A 17,244-nucleotide genomic window follows, 5' to 3' on the forward strand; every position below is an offset into this window, starting at 1 on the left:
ACTGATCTGGTCACTGGTTATATCTGACGAGCATCATCTGCTGTGTTTGGGTAAAGCAAAACCAGTGATTTACCACGACGAGGATGAATTTGATGTTCAGACTTTCATCATTTAACATGTGAGCTCAATACCTGGACCAATAAATATATGTTTTCCTCTACATATATCACGTGGCTCACTGGAGAGAAGGTCAGAACAAACAGGGCCCCTGCACAATTCATCACCCAAAATCTGCTTCAGCAGACATGCCCTCTGCATCCTTGGGGGTGGCCTCTCTGTAGGGAAGGCTGCTGTGTGTGTGCTCAGAAGAGTGTGTTTTGAGCATGTGTTTGTGTGTATCCGTGGAGGAGCACATGCAGGAGAGAGGGGATGATGAATAGAAGGGCAGTCAAGGTGAGCCGAGGGGAAGATGTTGATGGGAAACATCCAGTGATAGAAAAAACAAACTACACGTGAAAAAGTTGTCCAAAATAAAACTTCTCAGGGTGGAAAGTTTTAGCATTCATGACTCAGTATACGGGGAGAACGGGGTAATGCCAGCACCTGAGACGGCTGGCATTTTGGTAATGACGCTGGCTTTTCTTGAAATATTCAGCTCAATTCCTTCTAATATCACCACACTGCTTTCAGAAAAGGATGTGATCTCGACAGAAGGCAAGGCAGATTGTAAAAGAGCTATTTGAGATGCAGTCTGTCTTTGCTTCTCCCTTCACTCCCTTGTCACCAACACTGACAAATACGCTTCATGCAAAAAGCTGTGACCAGCTGTGACCTGTAGACGTGAAAAGCAAGAAACAAGAGTAGGGAGGAGTGGGCTTATGAAGACAGTAAGAAGGTAAGGAGGAAAGTAAGGAAGAAAGAAGTGTGAAGTGGATGTTAGAGAAGATTAATACTGCAAGACTGCCCAGAGTCAACAGCTGACAGTGCTCAAATAAGATGTGGATATTTCATGCAATCCATTGCTCAGACCTACTTACCCAGGAGTTCATAGAGGAGGTTGAGAATGTCCTTCCACGCCGCGCCTGCCTCCTCCCCGGCCATCTCCCCAAAGTGGGCTGCACTGTTGTACAGGTTCATCCGGTCAATGCATTTGGACAGGAGGGACAGCATGCCCTTAAAAAGAAAAGAAATATATATCACATGTATATATTCTATGAATAATATGTGGTTTATGGCATTATATCAGAACTACAGTATATTATTTTTTGAATATGGCTATAATATAGCAATAGTTATATTTTTAAATTTAAATTACAGAATGAGGTGAAGTTTAAAAAGTTAATGAGTTCTGCAGCATTGCTCTGTATTCATTTTGATCGTCATACATTACATAAACCTACTGTGGCCAAAACCAGAGATTAAAAAAGAAAGATTCAGTATGTATAAAAAATGTATTACATTTCCTTTTTTTTATTTTTATTTATTTATTTATTTTTTCAAAGTTTGAACTGAACCAGACTTAAAACTAGTCACACTGTTAATTACATATCCATTAATTTATGATGGCGGCAGTTGATCAAAGAGTTGTCTTTTGTTTTGACCAAAGATTGGAGATTCATCATTGGAGACGTCTCCCCGTCTTCCGCTCTCACCTCCTCTTTGAAGAGGTCTTGGCGTTTGATGAGCGAACGGAGCAGACACTGTTTCTCCTCGTGCTCCAGCTCTGAATCGGGCTGCTTGAAGTACTCGATCAGGTCGTTCAGCGTCTGCAGCACCTCTTCAACGTACCCGGCCACCGCCGAGGACTCGCCCTCAGCAATGCTGTCCAGAGCCCTGACAGAAAGACAGGAAAGGTCAAGGAGGAGAATCAAGCTGTAAAACGTGAAACGGACCCAGCGGGGATGAGCATCATGTTGGTGATTTGTTATGTTGTCTTTTTGTTGACGGGCGGAGGAAGGATTTGCGAATGCACCCTTGCTCTTACTTGATGAAGTTGGTGAAGAGGAACGTGGTGTTGCGGATGATGCGTGCGGCCCGAGACTCCTCATGCTGACAGCGCTGAAGGATGAGCCCGTCATCCATGTGGCCCTCAGAATGTAGGCAGGCCTAAATGAGACAAACACAGACTTAAATAGAATTTTATCATGAAAATAAAACCTACACAGAGACAATTTGTCCAGTTACTATGACTGATTTCTGTGTAAGATTTGGATACTTTAATAGTTACTGAAGGATGCCTTAAAACACAACCTTACTCAACAATGCACTTTGTTTACCGCTCTCAGATATGACTGTACAGTTTTAGCAGGCATCCTACTGACCCACACTCCATAAGAAAAAGCATCTAAGTATGTATGTCAGAGAGAGGCTCCAGCAGTTAGAGGGTATACATCACCCGAGCTCAGTGAAATCTGACTCGCTGTAATCAAACAGCATAATCGAGAAGGGGGACTTAAGAGTAAACTGACCATCACCTCTAACATGTCAGGTGCATTGGCACGCTGCCAAGGCTGCAGCGACTGCCTGGCGCCAGCATGATGTCCCTGGAGGCGTGCCCGGCAATGAGCAGCGTTCATGTGGCGCCCTAATCCCCCTGTCTCACCCAAAACTAACTGTTACCCTCCACGTGGCCCATTATCACATTTAAATGGGTTGCAGCCTCATGTGCGCTGGACTAGTCGGTGTCTGCAAAGAAGGACTGCCACACGTGCATGTGTAGCAGGCAATGTTTTCAATTTTAGAAGAAAATAAACATTTGCTAAGGTGGCCATGCTGTAAATTCCTCTTGTTTGATTGGGTGTGATTTGCTACTGTTCACATGGACTCTGAGGTGTTAACAGCGAACCACATAGTTACATAGATACCAGATATATACATAGCTTTGCATCACTATGCAACAGTGTGACGATTGATTCATGACTGTATGAGTTGTACTTGAACCAGAGAAGTCTGCAAGTTAAAGAGGTCGATAATTCAAGTGCTTTCTAATCTATTTCTATTATTCTTAGTTATGAGAATTTACAAATACGGCAAATGTATGGGAAATCATTGCTAACAGAATTCAGTTTTTATGACAGTTTGCACTGAATTATTCATTTATACAGTCAATAACTATTATAAGATTATAAGAAGCCAAAGAAAAAACTTTCACAAATTTACAAATTGTTAATATCTAACGAAGAAGCCCTGTCAATCCCCATACACAAATGGTCCAAGGACATAAAGAATCTGCCCAGAGACTTGAACTGGCAAAAAATATGTAACAACACATTCTCTATGTCGTGTAATTCTAAAGTTCAGTTGATCCAATATAAAGTCCTACATAGAGCTCATATAACTACAAAGCAACTCTATCAGATGGGCTTTAGTCCAGATAGTAAATGTCCACACTGTCCAGATTCTATTGATGATTATTTTCATGCTCTCTGGGACTGTATATGTATCAACTCCTTTTGGACAGAAGTGATAAAAATTTTATCTGAAATACTGAACTTTGACATCCCCTTATGTCCCATTATTGTACTCCTCGGCGATTTGTCTAATTTAGATGTCAATAAGACAGTTAAGCCTTTTATTTTGATTGCTTTTACCATTGCAAAAAAAACAATTTTATTAAACTGGAAAAACAGAGCTAAAATTTCTATAAATCAATGGCTCAATCTTTTAACCAATCACTCAAATCTAGAAAAGCTTACTGCATCTTTGAAAAACAATATGACAGCTTACGAAGGCTCATGGTCCCCCTTTTTGCAATATTTGCAACGCTGATTCCTCAGCTGATGAATGTTGAAACTACTATGTCTGCTTGTAATAATTGTGTACATGTTGCTGCTCAATACAGCTTGTTAAGCATAAGTAGTTCTGTGAACAGGTGAACTTTGTCTTGTCTATGTGTATGTTAATTGTTGTCACTGTATACCTGTGTGTCATTTAAATAAAAAAAAAAAAAAAAAAAAAAAAAAAAACTATTATAAGATTATATTGTCGAAATTCATTCCACAAAGTGAGGTCAGATTAACGAACCATGAAAAGTGGGAATTACTTTCATTTATTCTATTTGGGAATTTGCTCTATAGTCTGTAGGTATAACAGAATATGGGTCAGTAGTAGTAGGGGTGCCCTGTCCTCACTGCAGCACTTAGTACAGTACATTTGGTTTACACATTCTGGTCACATGGTGCATTTTTCTGTATAACGTTGTTCATCAAATTATCATAACAAACTAAATAACTAAATTAGGAGTACTGATATAAAATATAATGAAGCAGATATCTACATTGTGCACATTGGATCTGAAGCAAATTTGGAGGCAACAGTTGCCCAAGTTGGCACCAAAGAGGTTAAATTCCAAACTGTGTTATTAAGGTGTATAGAAATGACACTGAGATTAAAGTTCCAGACTAAATGTTAGCTCCTATTTACCCTTCTTTTCAGGGGACCAAGACGAGACGATTTGGCGTCAGGGGCCAGGTAAGACAGCCACAGTCCAGTCGCCACATGCATGACGAAGCAGACAGAGTCTCCGTACTTGATCTCCGGGACGCCCATGCCGTCGATGTCCCTCTTCGGGCCAGAGTCGCTCTTTTCCTGTTGCGTTCGCATCGAGAGCAACAAACCAACATTAGCGAACATACACAGAGAGAAAAGCAGCATCCACACACGCAAGCATGGAAATGGAGATATATTGAGTTTAGCTGGTAATCAGGGAGTGCATTCATTGGGCTTCAAGGAGGCTGCTGCTGCTGGCCTCATTAGCTCTGCATGATTTCCGGTGGAGCAGAGATGGAGCAGCGCTGATTGCGGCCGACGGCAAGTAGCAGGAAACGTATTACTGCCAATGTTCAACATGGCGGAGCGTTGACCTTTCTAGATGCAGGTACAGACCGGTGCTGGGAGGCGTTGATAAGGGATGGTGGCAGAGAGAGTCATCTATATTATTCCTAAGGAGCACGAGTCCACGGTGATTCCACAAGGACTGATGATCCAACGCTAGTAATTACTGGGAGGGCAGTTATATTGCTAGGAGGATGATAAGCCAGGGGAATACAGCCTTGGAAGCCGACAGCACCCTGGAGGATTTTAAACTGTTCCTAATGTAGATAAAAGCACACTTACACAGACACAATGGTGCTCCAGGAAGGTGACTCATTTTGTATTTTGTGTCTTTATGTGGCTGTAGCCATTTCAGCAAAGGACAACTGATAAGGGACTGCTTACACAACAAACAGCAAGTCTAAGAAAAGAACTACACTAAAGATCTTTTAATAAATTTGAGTTACAGTAGATACAGACAGGTAAGAGAGGCTGAAGCATTATCTTATTGTATTATTATTACTTTTGATCATAAAGGAATAGCAGGAAACAGATTGATAATCTGGAGTACAATCCTACTGCTGTGTCAACTTCCGCAGCACAGATTTCATCTATGTCTGAACATCTCTGAGAATCAAATCAAAATTTATTTCCAAGTAAACCATGTGCTCCTCTCTTAAGGTTATTTTTAGCAGCGAGAGATTATTTTTGGAGTGCAAGCTATTAAAACAGAGCTGCAGAGTACAACACAGCGAGTGTGGGAGGAAAAAAGGGTGAGTAATTGGGGGAAAGAAATGAGCAGAGGCGAATGAAAGAATACTAAGTAGGTATCCTAATACTGCAGGGGTGATGGTGAACTTGTCTTCACGTTCTAACTGAAAATGCAAGTTAGCCGGTGCATGGACAACACGAACGTATGCGCCAACATTCGTCTATTCAGCAGCTGTGAAAAGGTCAATTCATGGGGGTGAGGCATGAGCTCATTAGGAGCTTACTGACTCGCCTCAAGAGTCTTTGATAAGGTTGTCAGGGGAAGATATTTTTTAGACCTTGTTTAATGAGATACATGAATTAAGAATGTTTATTTACATCCACAATTCATGACAGTTTTCAGATATGTAACTGCCTCGCTCAAAGGGCACATCAAAGGTAGTTGTGAAAATAATATGTTCACACAAACGGACAGAGAACGCTGACCTTGGAGGGCCTGAAGCAGAAGGCAGTGGCCTTGGTGTCGGACTTCTCTCTGTCCTGCAGGACCAGTCCACGGTCCTCAGTCAGGGCCAGATAGTGGCCAGTAGAGAGATGGCGTAGACGGAAGGCCTGGCCCCACCGGATGTGGCTACCGCTCCAGCTAAACACAGACAACTGGCATCAAAAAAACGCTGGGTACAACCCTGGACTGTCACTGACAACAGCTTCACAGTGTGTCGTTTTGTTCTGAAAGCTTAGATTATGAATGAGATGGAGAGCTGGTCTGGTGTAACTCCAAAAATGAAAGGCTCTTTAGTTTTTAACTCAAATTCTCTGCTGGCTGTTTACATCTGAAAAGCAGCTCATATATATCCGAGTATGTTATGGTAGCTTCAGTGGTGTGACACAATGGGGCAAACAGTACTCAACAGAAGAACGTGTGCCTTAACAGATGCACCTGCGCCATTTCGAAGTGTATACACTGTGACAGGAAGTCCCAGCGAGAGCTGTCAGACGATGTGACTGGAGGGAAATTGCGTGGGTGGCCAGTCAAAGAAAGGAAAGAGAAGAAAGGGAGAGGGAGAGTGATGGACAGGAGAGAGGCAGACTGAAAGGGATGGTAAACAGAACCACACTCTGGAGGACCAACTAATTGGTAGTGACAGCTCAGAGTAGAAGGAGGGGAGGTTTATATATAACCCACAGCACCAGTTTTCTGTTGGTCATGGACAACTCCACTGTGTATTTATGAAAGACATCTATATCAATGTTTTATTTACTTTTCTCAGTGTTTTTGTTGTCTTGATCTTACCTGATCCTGAGAGGCTCCAGTCTCCACAGCGAGCGGGCCTTTGATGCTCCCTTACCCGCCTCGTAGTTGACGATCCTGAAAGCAGAAAAGACACAAGTGGGAGGCTCGGTTATTTCAGTCATTCAGCAAGAATACAGTGAAGATATTCTGTGCGCTGGTGGAGCAGGGAATACCAGTAATCTTGATCAAATCTCACTGCTCAAGAAATTCGACAAAAAAAAATCCAATATGATTGTGATATTGATTCTGGAAGGAGAAAATATCCAAAGTCAAAGGTGAACGGGTCACCTGGAAAACCACCACGTACACTAACAAATAGAGCAGGAGACTGAGGATATTTCTCCACTTCTCAGCTAAATCTTAACCCAGGATTAACCCAGAAAATGAGTTGACATTAAGAAGGATCTCATCTGAACTTTACACTCAAGATCCAACACAAAAAAAGCAGAATGAAGCTAAAATGATCTTATCTGCAGAAAAGGACAGGTTTTCTCACGTCTCATTCATAAAACTACTTTCTCAATTGTTAGTTTAGATATTTAAAACACTGACTGCTTGGTCACTAAACAGCTTAGCTAAATTAAGTGAAATTACTCAACAAAACAACTACAAACCTCTGCTCCTCTTCACTCTTGTCTGCTCCGGGGATAGTCAAGCTCTCATCGTGGCCATGACAGAGACGCATCACATGCCCACCAATCAAATATCCTTCCAGACACAAAAACAACATTTAAACATTTTTTTGCAGTCACTGAAAAAGATGATAGAAAATTTGAAGACATTAAACACAGGTTTCCCCTTGTGCTTACAGGCTCAGTCATTAAACACCTGACAGCTACTGTATTTCAGAGCTATTGTATACTTAAAATGCAGTAAACCGTCCTTGTAAAGTGAATGGGGAAGAGCTGTTGGCGCCGTTGTTGATGGGCTTATAAACTCACCTACAGCCATGTTGCCTGAAGAACAGGTAGGCTGGACGTTCCACAATGTCTGCATGAACGAGGCATCCACCTGAATGTTGCCATTGGAGTTGGAGAGATGCTGGAAGGGAGGAAAAGGTTTACGCAGGGCTTTAGACAGAATCGTGGCTGAAGGGAAAAGTTGCAGGATGAGAGGAACATAGGCAAATGAATGAGGTTCTGCAAAGCTGCACAGTGGAGGGAGCAGCCCCAGTGTTTGAATTTGAAAAGAGATTATAAAACAACTCTGTGTCTCCCCCTCTGGAGCTGCCAAATTGTGTCATAACGCTGGGGGCTAAAAGGCACTGCTGCGTAAGTGTTTCTCTATGCAGCAGTGTCCAGCAGAAACACTCAAAGCTGCTCCTACTTCCTGACAGGGAGCATTCAGAGGCGAGGGAGAATTTATTCTAAGTATGAGCTGCCATGTTGATTTGTAATATGTACGGTACTTTAGATGTTATCCACCGTTTAACACCTTCAGGGAGGAGTATGAACAGTCCAAAATGTGTTCTGCAGCATGGCAACGGCCCAAGACTCGTGGCCAGAGTCATAAAGAATTGTCTTCAGTTACAAGAACAACAAGGAGTCCTGTAACAGATGGTACGGCTCCCACAGTGTCCTGATCTCCTCATCAACCATCCATGAGATCCACAGAAGAGCTGTGGCGAGTTTGTGCTTTGAACAATCTACCTGAACAGCAGTGTTAAAGAGTACTGAGAAGAATCGGTGCAAAACAAAAGCATCACACTGAATCTTTTGTTGGCTCTAATTTATATATATAAATATATATATATAAATAAAAACTATAAATGGTATTGTCATTTGTAAGACTGAAAATCCACTTAGGCTGCTGTTTTTTGTCTGGTTTGGTTTTTACTATTTTAATGTTTGAACTAGTACATGTTAGCTTTATATATTAAATAATTGGACAGTGTACTATATTGCACATTTCAGTGCACATGCCCTAACGTGCAGAGAGATAATATAAATTGATTGACTGCTGCATTGAAAACTATGACGCTAAACCTTCTACGCATTGGCCCCCACTAATATTATTATTTTTTATTACCCTGACATTTGGGCAGCGGGCTTGAACCCAAGATGCAGAGCAAAGGAAAACTTTGCTGACATCACTCTTTTGAACCGGACGCAAACACAAATCAACAAAAGTCTTGGCCCTAAAAAGACTGCATCGCAACATCCGCGAGTGTTCACAGCAATAAAGCACCGATTGCTTTTGCCTAAATATTGGATGGGTCCCATTCTTCAAAAGCTGAGTTTACAGCGGGCCAAATCAGGTGAAGATTCCCCACGGGAGGAGATGAAAGTGTGGCTCTCTGCCAGTTGTACTTTAATTGCACATTTCCCTCCCTGAAGGGCCGGAGCAGCATCTAGAAGACAGCGCGACTCACTCTTCTATGCCTGGCACGTTGCTGTCCCTCCATTTTGCCACTCCTCTCTCTTTATCTCTCTTTCTCTCTCTCTCTCTCTCTCTCTGCATCTCCTTCTCCCTCTCCCTACTCCTCTTCTCTCTCCCTAACCAAGTGAGTTAATTGAGGTCGGGTGTATTCCTGTGCATAAGGGAGACAGCATTAAGTTTGAGCTCATCAGTCAGACGGATGAGTTCCAGAAAAAAATAAAAAGTTCTAAAAAAGAAAAAAATAATAATACAGGAGGGCTTTACAGGTAATCAGATTTCCATTACAGATAGCAGACTAGAGTTCTCAAGTTTTCCCCTCGAATTGCCTTGTCACTCTGAAGCTGGCTGGAGTGAGACGAGTAATCAGAGCAGTCCGACGGCTCTCCAAAGTGAATCCAAGCAGATAAATGTGTTGTGAAAATAATCACCAAAAAAACACAACCACCCAACTCTTATTCGATTCGGTGCAAATCCCTTTCAACATTAGAGGCTGACACGAAAACATTTGGCAGAAAAATGAGAACGCTCCAATGAACAGCAAAGGGAGAGACTTGACAAGCAAAACAGACAAAAAAAATGAGAGCTTATGCACCTCGAACGAGAAACAAGAGTATCTAGACTGCCCATAAATATTCATGAGACAAAAAAGTTTGATGCAAGAGTAGGAAACTGAGGAGGGTGTGCTAGTTTAATAGTAGCTGTTAGTCCATCGTTTTTAAAATCTGCATCTTCATGGTGAATTTGAGAGAAATGATATTCTTTGTCTACAGAGTGCCAGTGTCTGAGTTAATAGTTGCCATGACAGTATTTGGCGAGCCGGTATATCTGGGTAATTAGAAGTATTATCTTAAAATGCACAGCAGCAGACATTTATCTATAAATATGGTTTCTCACTGTATACTCTTCCATAGTGGGGAGCAAGCTGCTGCTGCAGTTGCAGAGTAAATAAACATTAAAGCTTTAACCTTCTCACAGTTGTTAGTTACAGGTGAGTGTGAGAGGTTCCAATGTGGGGCAGAGATATTAGATGTGACTTGCCAGGTATCTCTCCGTTGACACGCTGACGAGAATCAGGTCGTCTCCGATGCGGACTTTCTCTCCCTCGGATCTCTGCTTGGACGCAGGGTGAATGGTCCACCAGCAGGCCTCTCCTGTCCACACAAATACACATCAAGACATTAAGTGTAATGCAAAACTGGATCAGCGATATATATGCCATTTTAAACAGTTCTAACATTTCTGTTTATCGCCTTTATTAATGTGACTAAGCATTGTGACACAACATTATGACAACTGCCCAATATTGTAAATTTGCCCCTGTCGCTGTCAAAACATCCCTAACACATCGAGGCATGGACTCCCCTAGACATCTGAAGGTGTGCTGTGGTATCTGGCGCCGAGATGTTAGCAAGTAGCGAGGTGGGGCCTCCATATATTGGGCTTGTTTGTCCAGTACATCCCACAGATGCTCAATTGGAGTGAGATGTGGGGAATTCGGAAGCAAAGTCAACACCTTGAACTTGATGTTTTGTTCCTCAAACTATTCCTGAATCATTTTTGCTTTGCGGCAGGTCTTATTATCCTGCTGACAGCAGGGAACACAGTTTCCAAAAAAGGGTGCACGCGTCCTGCAACTACGCTTAGGTGGGTGGTACAAGTCAAAGAAACATCCACAGGAATGGCAGGAACCAAGGTCTCCCAGGTGAACACTGCTCATAGCATCTCACTGCCTCCGCCAGCTTGCCTTCTTCCCATAGTGCATCATCGTACCATGTGTTCCCAAGGTAAGGGATGCAAACACACCCAGCGTACGAAAAAAAAATTTAATCAGAATAGGCCACCTTCCTCCCACCCTGACGTCCATCCATCACAATTTGGCTCCAATCCTTCCTCTGGCCCATTTTTCTTGCTTCTAACGCATCAACTCTGAGGACAAAATGTTCAGTTGCTGCTTAATACATCCACCCACTGAAGAAGTGCAACAATAACCACATAATCAGTGTTATGACCTTCACCGGTCATAATGTTATGGCTGATTTCCACTTGATAAATGTCTATAAGCATATCTGCAGTCCCAATGCCAGATGTAGCGCTACTATACAAACAGCACACGTGGAGTTCTAGCACTTCTCTCATGAGTACTGATTCAATCTCAGGGTTAAGTCAACCAAGTCATTCAGGAAGACTGAACTCAATTGAAGGCAGTGAACTCTGTAAAGTTCCCCGCTAGTCGTACTGTACCTATTGAATCTTCTTGGAGTCCGACATCAAATGACAGCTTGTCTGTTAGAGACCTTGATGTCTTCAAACAGGTCAAGTACTGGTGAGTGAAAGATGAATTGTTATTAGAGCCAAGGAAACACTAAAACCAGCTGTGAGTGGAACTCAGATCTTTAAATAAGCTATAAAAAAATAACATTAAGGGTAAACAATTAGATGATAGATTAATAAATTAATCGATTAGTTGATTAACTGTAGTTAAAACAATCTGAGGACTTAGTCTCTACACATTAGTCTACAAATTTATGGTTTAACTAGACAAAAGAAAGTCATCTGAATGATTTATTTGGACATGATTAATTTTCTTTCAGCCACTCAGCTCTACATTAGATAATGTAGCCCATAACAGCAGTGTATTGTTGGTACTCACCATGCCACTGAAGGAGTGGCGTAGGAGGATGGCATGACCGTAGAGCAGGGTCCGGTGTCCACCCCCCTGACCCGCCTGCCAGCACATAAACAAGTAACAGATTATTATCACATCCTAGCATCCTTGACCTCTGGAACCACGTCAGGCTTGACATATCACATTTATAGTCCAAGTTAGTATCTTATACAACACCTCCGTGTCGGATATTAAACCCGAGTTTCCTTTGCTTTGGGTGAGTAAAGCATATGGGACTCAAAGGATAAAGTGTCTCTGTCTCTGGACGTCCAATTCAAGTGCAAACAGACAAATAAAGGGGAGGGGAAGCTCACAAAACTTCATTCATGGTCAAACAAACATATGGACAGTATCACACTCCGTAGACAGTTTGTTCATTCTTGTGACAAACGAGAACAACTGACAACAGCAAAATGCTCGAGGAAATGTGAACAAAAAAAAGATTATTTTTTTTCCATCGTCGTCATCATCGCGGCGAAAAAAGAAATCCCTACTTACCTTTTTAATTAACCTCTAGCAGCAGAATGAAAAAGAGAAGACGCCATAAGAAGTGGAATCTAAAGCACCTATGCATTTCAAATTTGGTTTGGGTATTGTAAGTTGGATAAACACTACAAATCTGCAGTTTTTTTTTACTTTACTCTAACTGAAACAAATGATTCGTTGTGGTTTCCATGAGAAGATCAGAATACATTAATATAAATTTAGTTTTTATTTAGTTTAAAGTTTGTATTAACGATAATACTAATAAATATTTAGCACAACAATTATGAAATTGATAATTTGTTAGATTTAGTTGGTTCGTTTTCAATTTTACTATAAGCAGACACTCTATTCTTGCCCACAGTTAATATAGATTATCCAGTCTATCCAATTTCACTGTGGTAAATAATATGTATGCTTTAACACAAACAACCAGAGCACTCAGCCACACCCTGCAGTGTTTATCCAACATGCAATACATACAGGCTATCCTATTTCCTGTCCGGTTGTCAGCATTAATTTGCGTGTTTGCCGGCGGGGGTCACATTTAAACTGGCCTAAAGGGAACTCCCAACTGTCCCCTGAATACGACCCTGAGCTAATTCTCCCTTGGCTTCGAGGTCTCTCCCAGATGGCTTGTATAAGGCAGACGAAAAAGGAAACGGAGGGTTCGATCAAAAGAAAAATGGGAAGAGTATCCCGCAACAGCTGGGAGTGAGGGAGGGGGTACAGAGGGAAGCGAGAGAGCCAGCCTGTATTTCAGGCCTGTTGTCGTGCTGACACATCACTGCCAGGAACTGTGACCTTTGGGTTGGTGCCCCTCCCGCTGAAAGCAGTGCAGCTCCTGAACAGCTTGGTGCTAGAACGTTTTTTTTTTCGTGTTTGTCTTCTGATTTAAAACTAACAATGCATTTATTCCACTATCAAGTATTGTGTTTGTATTTAAAGCCAGACTTAGCTCATTTCAAAAACTCAATATAACTGAACCACACTGTTGCACTGGGTGACATATTCAGACGCTGCAAAATATGGGCCCCCAAGTTTATTCAGAAACAGCTACGCAGTGTGAAAGTTAATACTGTGGTTTGTAGTCTACAAACCACAGTATTAACTTTCACATCTCTGGGAAGTAGTTTCTGGAAAGGGAAAGAAGGACCGTTTGACGGTTTTGTTTTGTTGAAGGATTTGATGACTCTAAGACAGACATAGCAAATCTCTAATATTACACTTAATTCTTAAGTTTTGGTAATTTTAATTGGCTCACTCTTAATCGTTAGCTAGACACCAAAATCATCAATGTGTGAGACTTTTTGCACTTTATTCTAAGATAATACTTGAACATACATTTAAATTTTATCCTTGATAGTAATGAGGTCGGTTACTCACCGGAAGAATGAATAATAGTGGGCGGAAGCTAACGTTTCTGTTTATGACTGTTACCTGTAACGTTCATAAAAGAAGGATATTTTGTCTTATACAGACTCAGTTTTAACTAAACATATTACTTTAAAATCCTACGATTAAAGTTCGGACCTGTTCACTTCATTTATCAAGTCTAATGCCTCTCACTAACTAGGAGAGCTGCGGTACAAAGAGAAGGAAGAACGCCATCTTGGAGTTATTTAGTCGGAATTTACCTCCAGATTTAATTCCTTCTACTTCCGTCTGATGTCTGGACTGTCACCGTGAGCTTCACCTGCACCTTGACAGGTTAGTATTTTAAATATTAGACCGGGTTTGAAGCACTTATATAACCCGAAATATACGAGTAACGGCTACCGTTGGTTGTCTGGCAGCGGTCTGTCAACATGGTTACTATAGCAACATGGCTAACGATAACGTCGCAGTGATTTCCTAACAATTTTATGGAATTAAGCTAACTGTTTATGTATTTACTTTCAACTCGGGAGTTGCAAGCGTATTTGCGTTATCGAAAAGCGTCTGAGTATCTAGTATATTCTCTATAATCCTGCTTTGTTTATATTTTAGTCTTTCTCTTCTTCTACTACTTTTTCTTCTTCTACTGCGCTGGATAAGTGCTAGGGACGCTAGCAAAGGTTGCTAATGCTAGATCTTGGCTTTTAGATTAAATTAATGTAAAATACAAGTCATTACTTAAAAAACATATACGGTTTTGTAGGTTACGTTGGATATGTTTATCCAAGACAAAAACGTTTTATTAATTTATGCAAATATTTAATTAGCAAAAGCTACCTGTTGTGGAAACTTATATACCCCCAAAACTTATACCCCCGAGTGTTTGGTGGTACCTATTGTTAATCACTTAAACCAGTCTCCTTTACAATTTTTATGTCTGCTTGTCTTCATGGGTCTCTGCTTTCTCCTTGCCAGAGCCTGACAGAGATATTCCACCAAACCATGACTAAGTAATTTGCTTAAATGTTCACATAATTTCAATAGCTTATCTTGCATGGAATGGCCTCAGGATAGGAAATAGCACACCAATCAATTTTCCGAGGCCATAGAGGAACGATTCATGCCAGACTCATTTGCTAAGTACCATCTGATTTATTGATTATCATGTACATATTCGATGCCCCGTCCTTCAAATCATCCGGATAATGAGACATGGATTGTGCTCCACTTGCTTTACATTTACTTCACAACGTTACACTGAATAATGAAATGCCTTGTGACGTGTACTATTTGACAGTCATAGGCAGTTAAAACACATCGCAGTCAATCCAATAAAGTAATCCTAAAAATGAAAACAGTCCAGTGCCAGAACAGATAAATAATCCTTGAACAGTTGTGCACATAAACGCTGAAATCAAATCTGATTTCAGGACATTTCCTCTTGTCAACACCCTTAAGATGAAGTAATGTTAGAGACCAAACCCAGAGAAAACAGAGCAGCACACCCAAACCACAAAGTGAGTTTTCTGCCAACGTTTGGGTTTTTGGTTTTCTTCCATTTTGATTTACTGAACTATGAGAGCTCGTTACTACAATTGGTAAGCAACTGACTACACGTGTATGTTTTTTGTTCTAGAGCACAAACATTTTTAAGCTCAATACGAGGCAAAAAAAGGAGAGAATGAATGCTTTTAAGCATATGGGAAGCAGACACGATCACTTTAAAGTGGTTATACACTTGCACACAAAGTAGTCTTCAAAGAGGACAGGCAAAACATTTGACTCATGTGTGCAAGGGTGACAACACCAGTAGATGACTATTTCAAGATTGCCATAACTTAAAGTTCAGAGACATCTGTGACAAGTTAATTGTCTCTTGACTGACTGAGGGAAAGGGAAAATGTTGAGCAATGGCGAGGTGAAAGCTTAATTTACGATCCTGAGGGAGTCCACACAGATATAAATGTCTTTTTAATATTCATTTTTGCACAGTGTGTGGTGAGGTGGAAAATTTCAAATGTATTGCCATTAGCCTAATGTCTCCCCACAATGCAGTACCCGTCGTGTACTTCTGAACTAAAAGGCTAGAAATGCAGCCTTTATGACAATCGAGCAATAGGCATTGCTTTGAGTGAAAGTGCCGGAAGTCCAACCCTTTCGTTTGGCAGTCTGTCATGCACACTGACAACATGATGGATGAACAAACTGATGAACCTACCCATTTTTCATGGTCAGCACTCTAGTAACACACAAATACAAATGAAAAGAATGGGTTATTGGGATGTATGTTGGTCAATTACACAAATCTGAGAGCAACAATGGGGAAAAATGGGGCTTTGTATGTGGACGGTAAGAGAAGGGTGATTTATTAGCCTTGCTAACAGAGAGTTTGTATTCTAGCCAACATCATGTTGTCTTGCCAGACGAGGCCAGCCAACAATGTTGCAACGTTGAGCACAAAACAAATCTGCTACCCAGGCTAATAACAATGCAGGCCCGATTCTCCAGCAGAGAAGACCCAAGTGGTATATAAAATTAGACACTTAAAGAACCATCTGTGCCAGAGGGCTGTGTTGCGCATGAAAGTACAGTGGTGGCCAGAGCACCCCAGCACAGCACATCTTGCCTTAGTACTGTAGGAGTTTGAACTCATTTTCATGTTGCCTACAGTACAGTAATTCTGTGCAGTGCGTGGGTTTCTGTAATTGCTACAACTGTACTGCACAATGATTCATGCTACCATACCTTTGTCATCTCTATTCCTAGAATACCACTGGTCTGTCTTGAGTATTGGTAAATAGTAATAATAAGTCCATCAATGCTTTCTAATTCAGCACAGACCATGTGTATCCAGTAGGAACAGTGATTTAAAAGACAGAATCACTGACAAGCAATAGATTGTATGTCCAAATTTAATACTAGTACTTATTAGAGAATTAAGCACTGTTTTCTCTTTGTTTTTCCCAAAACATATTCGCAGGAAAGGGATTAACAATTCATCCAAACATGGGTGTTTTCATCCCTTCCCGTCTCTTGACCTCTCCCTTTAGGGCTGTAGCTAGAAGTGCAGAGTAATGAGTAATGTTAGCGCACAGCAGCATGAGTGAAGATGCGCATCCGACAGGGGTTTACAGACCACACGTAGCCCATCGGAGTGCTTCATTGCTGCCGGTGACGCGCCTGTGGTGCTACAGAGAGCCTGCCCATTCCAGGATTACTTACCTGCTCTAATAAACATGCCAAGTGAGCTGGAGCAGAGCCAGAAGGAAGGGGGGGCTCAGACCGTTTAATGTAAGTCGGAAGATGCTGTGGATGCAGCAGAGCACTTACGGATAATTTCTCTCGTTTCCTTGATCCCCCGATGGCCTTTCATTATCAGAGTTATCAGATCCATTTTTGCAAATAAGGGATGTGTTATAGAAAATGAAACGAGGCACTCTCTTTAGAATTCAGCTACAGTTGTTGGTGTTAAAGTAGCTCGGGGTATTGCTGGGGGGGCCCGTCTACGTGGCCTTGGATTTGAAAAAAAAGGTACTTTTTTTTTTTAACACCACATTAACTTATAAAAGTTAACAACTTACTG

General features: G+C 41.4%; 1 protein-coding gene across 1 annotated transcript in view; it reads right to left on the reverse strand.

Annotated features, from left to right (window-relative positions):
- ryr3 (ryanodine receptor 3) overlaps positions 1-17,244 on the reverse strand; it is a gene marked incomplete at its 5' end in the record, with an annotated part of 108,795 nt that overhangs the window by 70,935 nt on the left and 20,616 nt on the right. The window contains 12 exon segments of the mRNA XM_084560095.1: positions 978-1,113; positions 1,593-1,773; positions 1,925-2,046; positions 4,363-4,527; positions 5,950-6,106; positions 6,758-6,832; positions 7,372-7,465; positions 7,699-7,798; positions 10,175-10,300; positions 10,305-10,375; positions 11,378-11,456; positions 11,787-11,861. Coding sequence (XP_084416221.1) covers positions 978-1,113; positions 1,593-1,773; positions 1,925-2,046; positions 4,363-4,527; positions 5,950-6,106; positions 6,758-6,832; positions 7,372-7,465; positions 7,699-7,798; positions 10,175-10,300; positions 10,305-10,375; positions 11,378-11,456; positions 11,787-11,861 — 1,381 coding nt within the window.

The sequence above is a fragment of the Chelon labrosus genome (genome assembly GCF_963514085.1).
Source record: "Chelon labrosus genome assembly, chromosome: 14".
NCBI classification, from domain to species: Eukaryota; Metazoa; Chordata; class Actinopteri; order Mugiliformes; family Mugilidae; genus Chelon; species Chelon labrosus.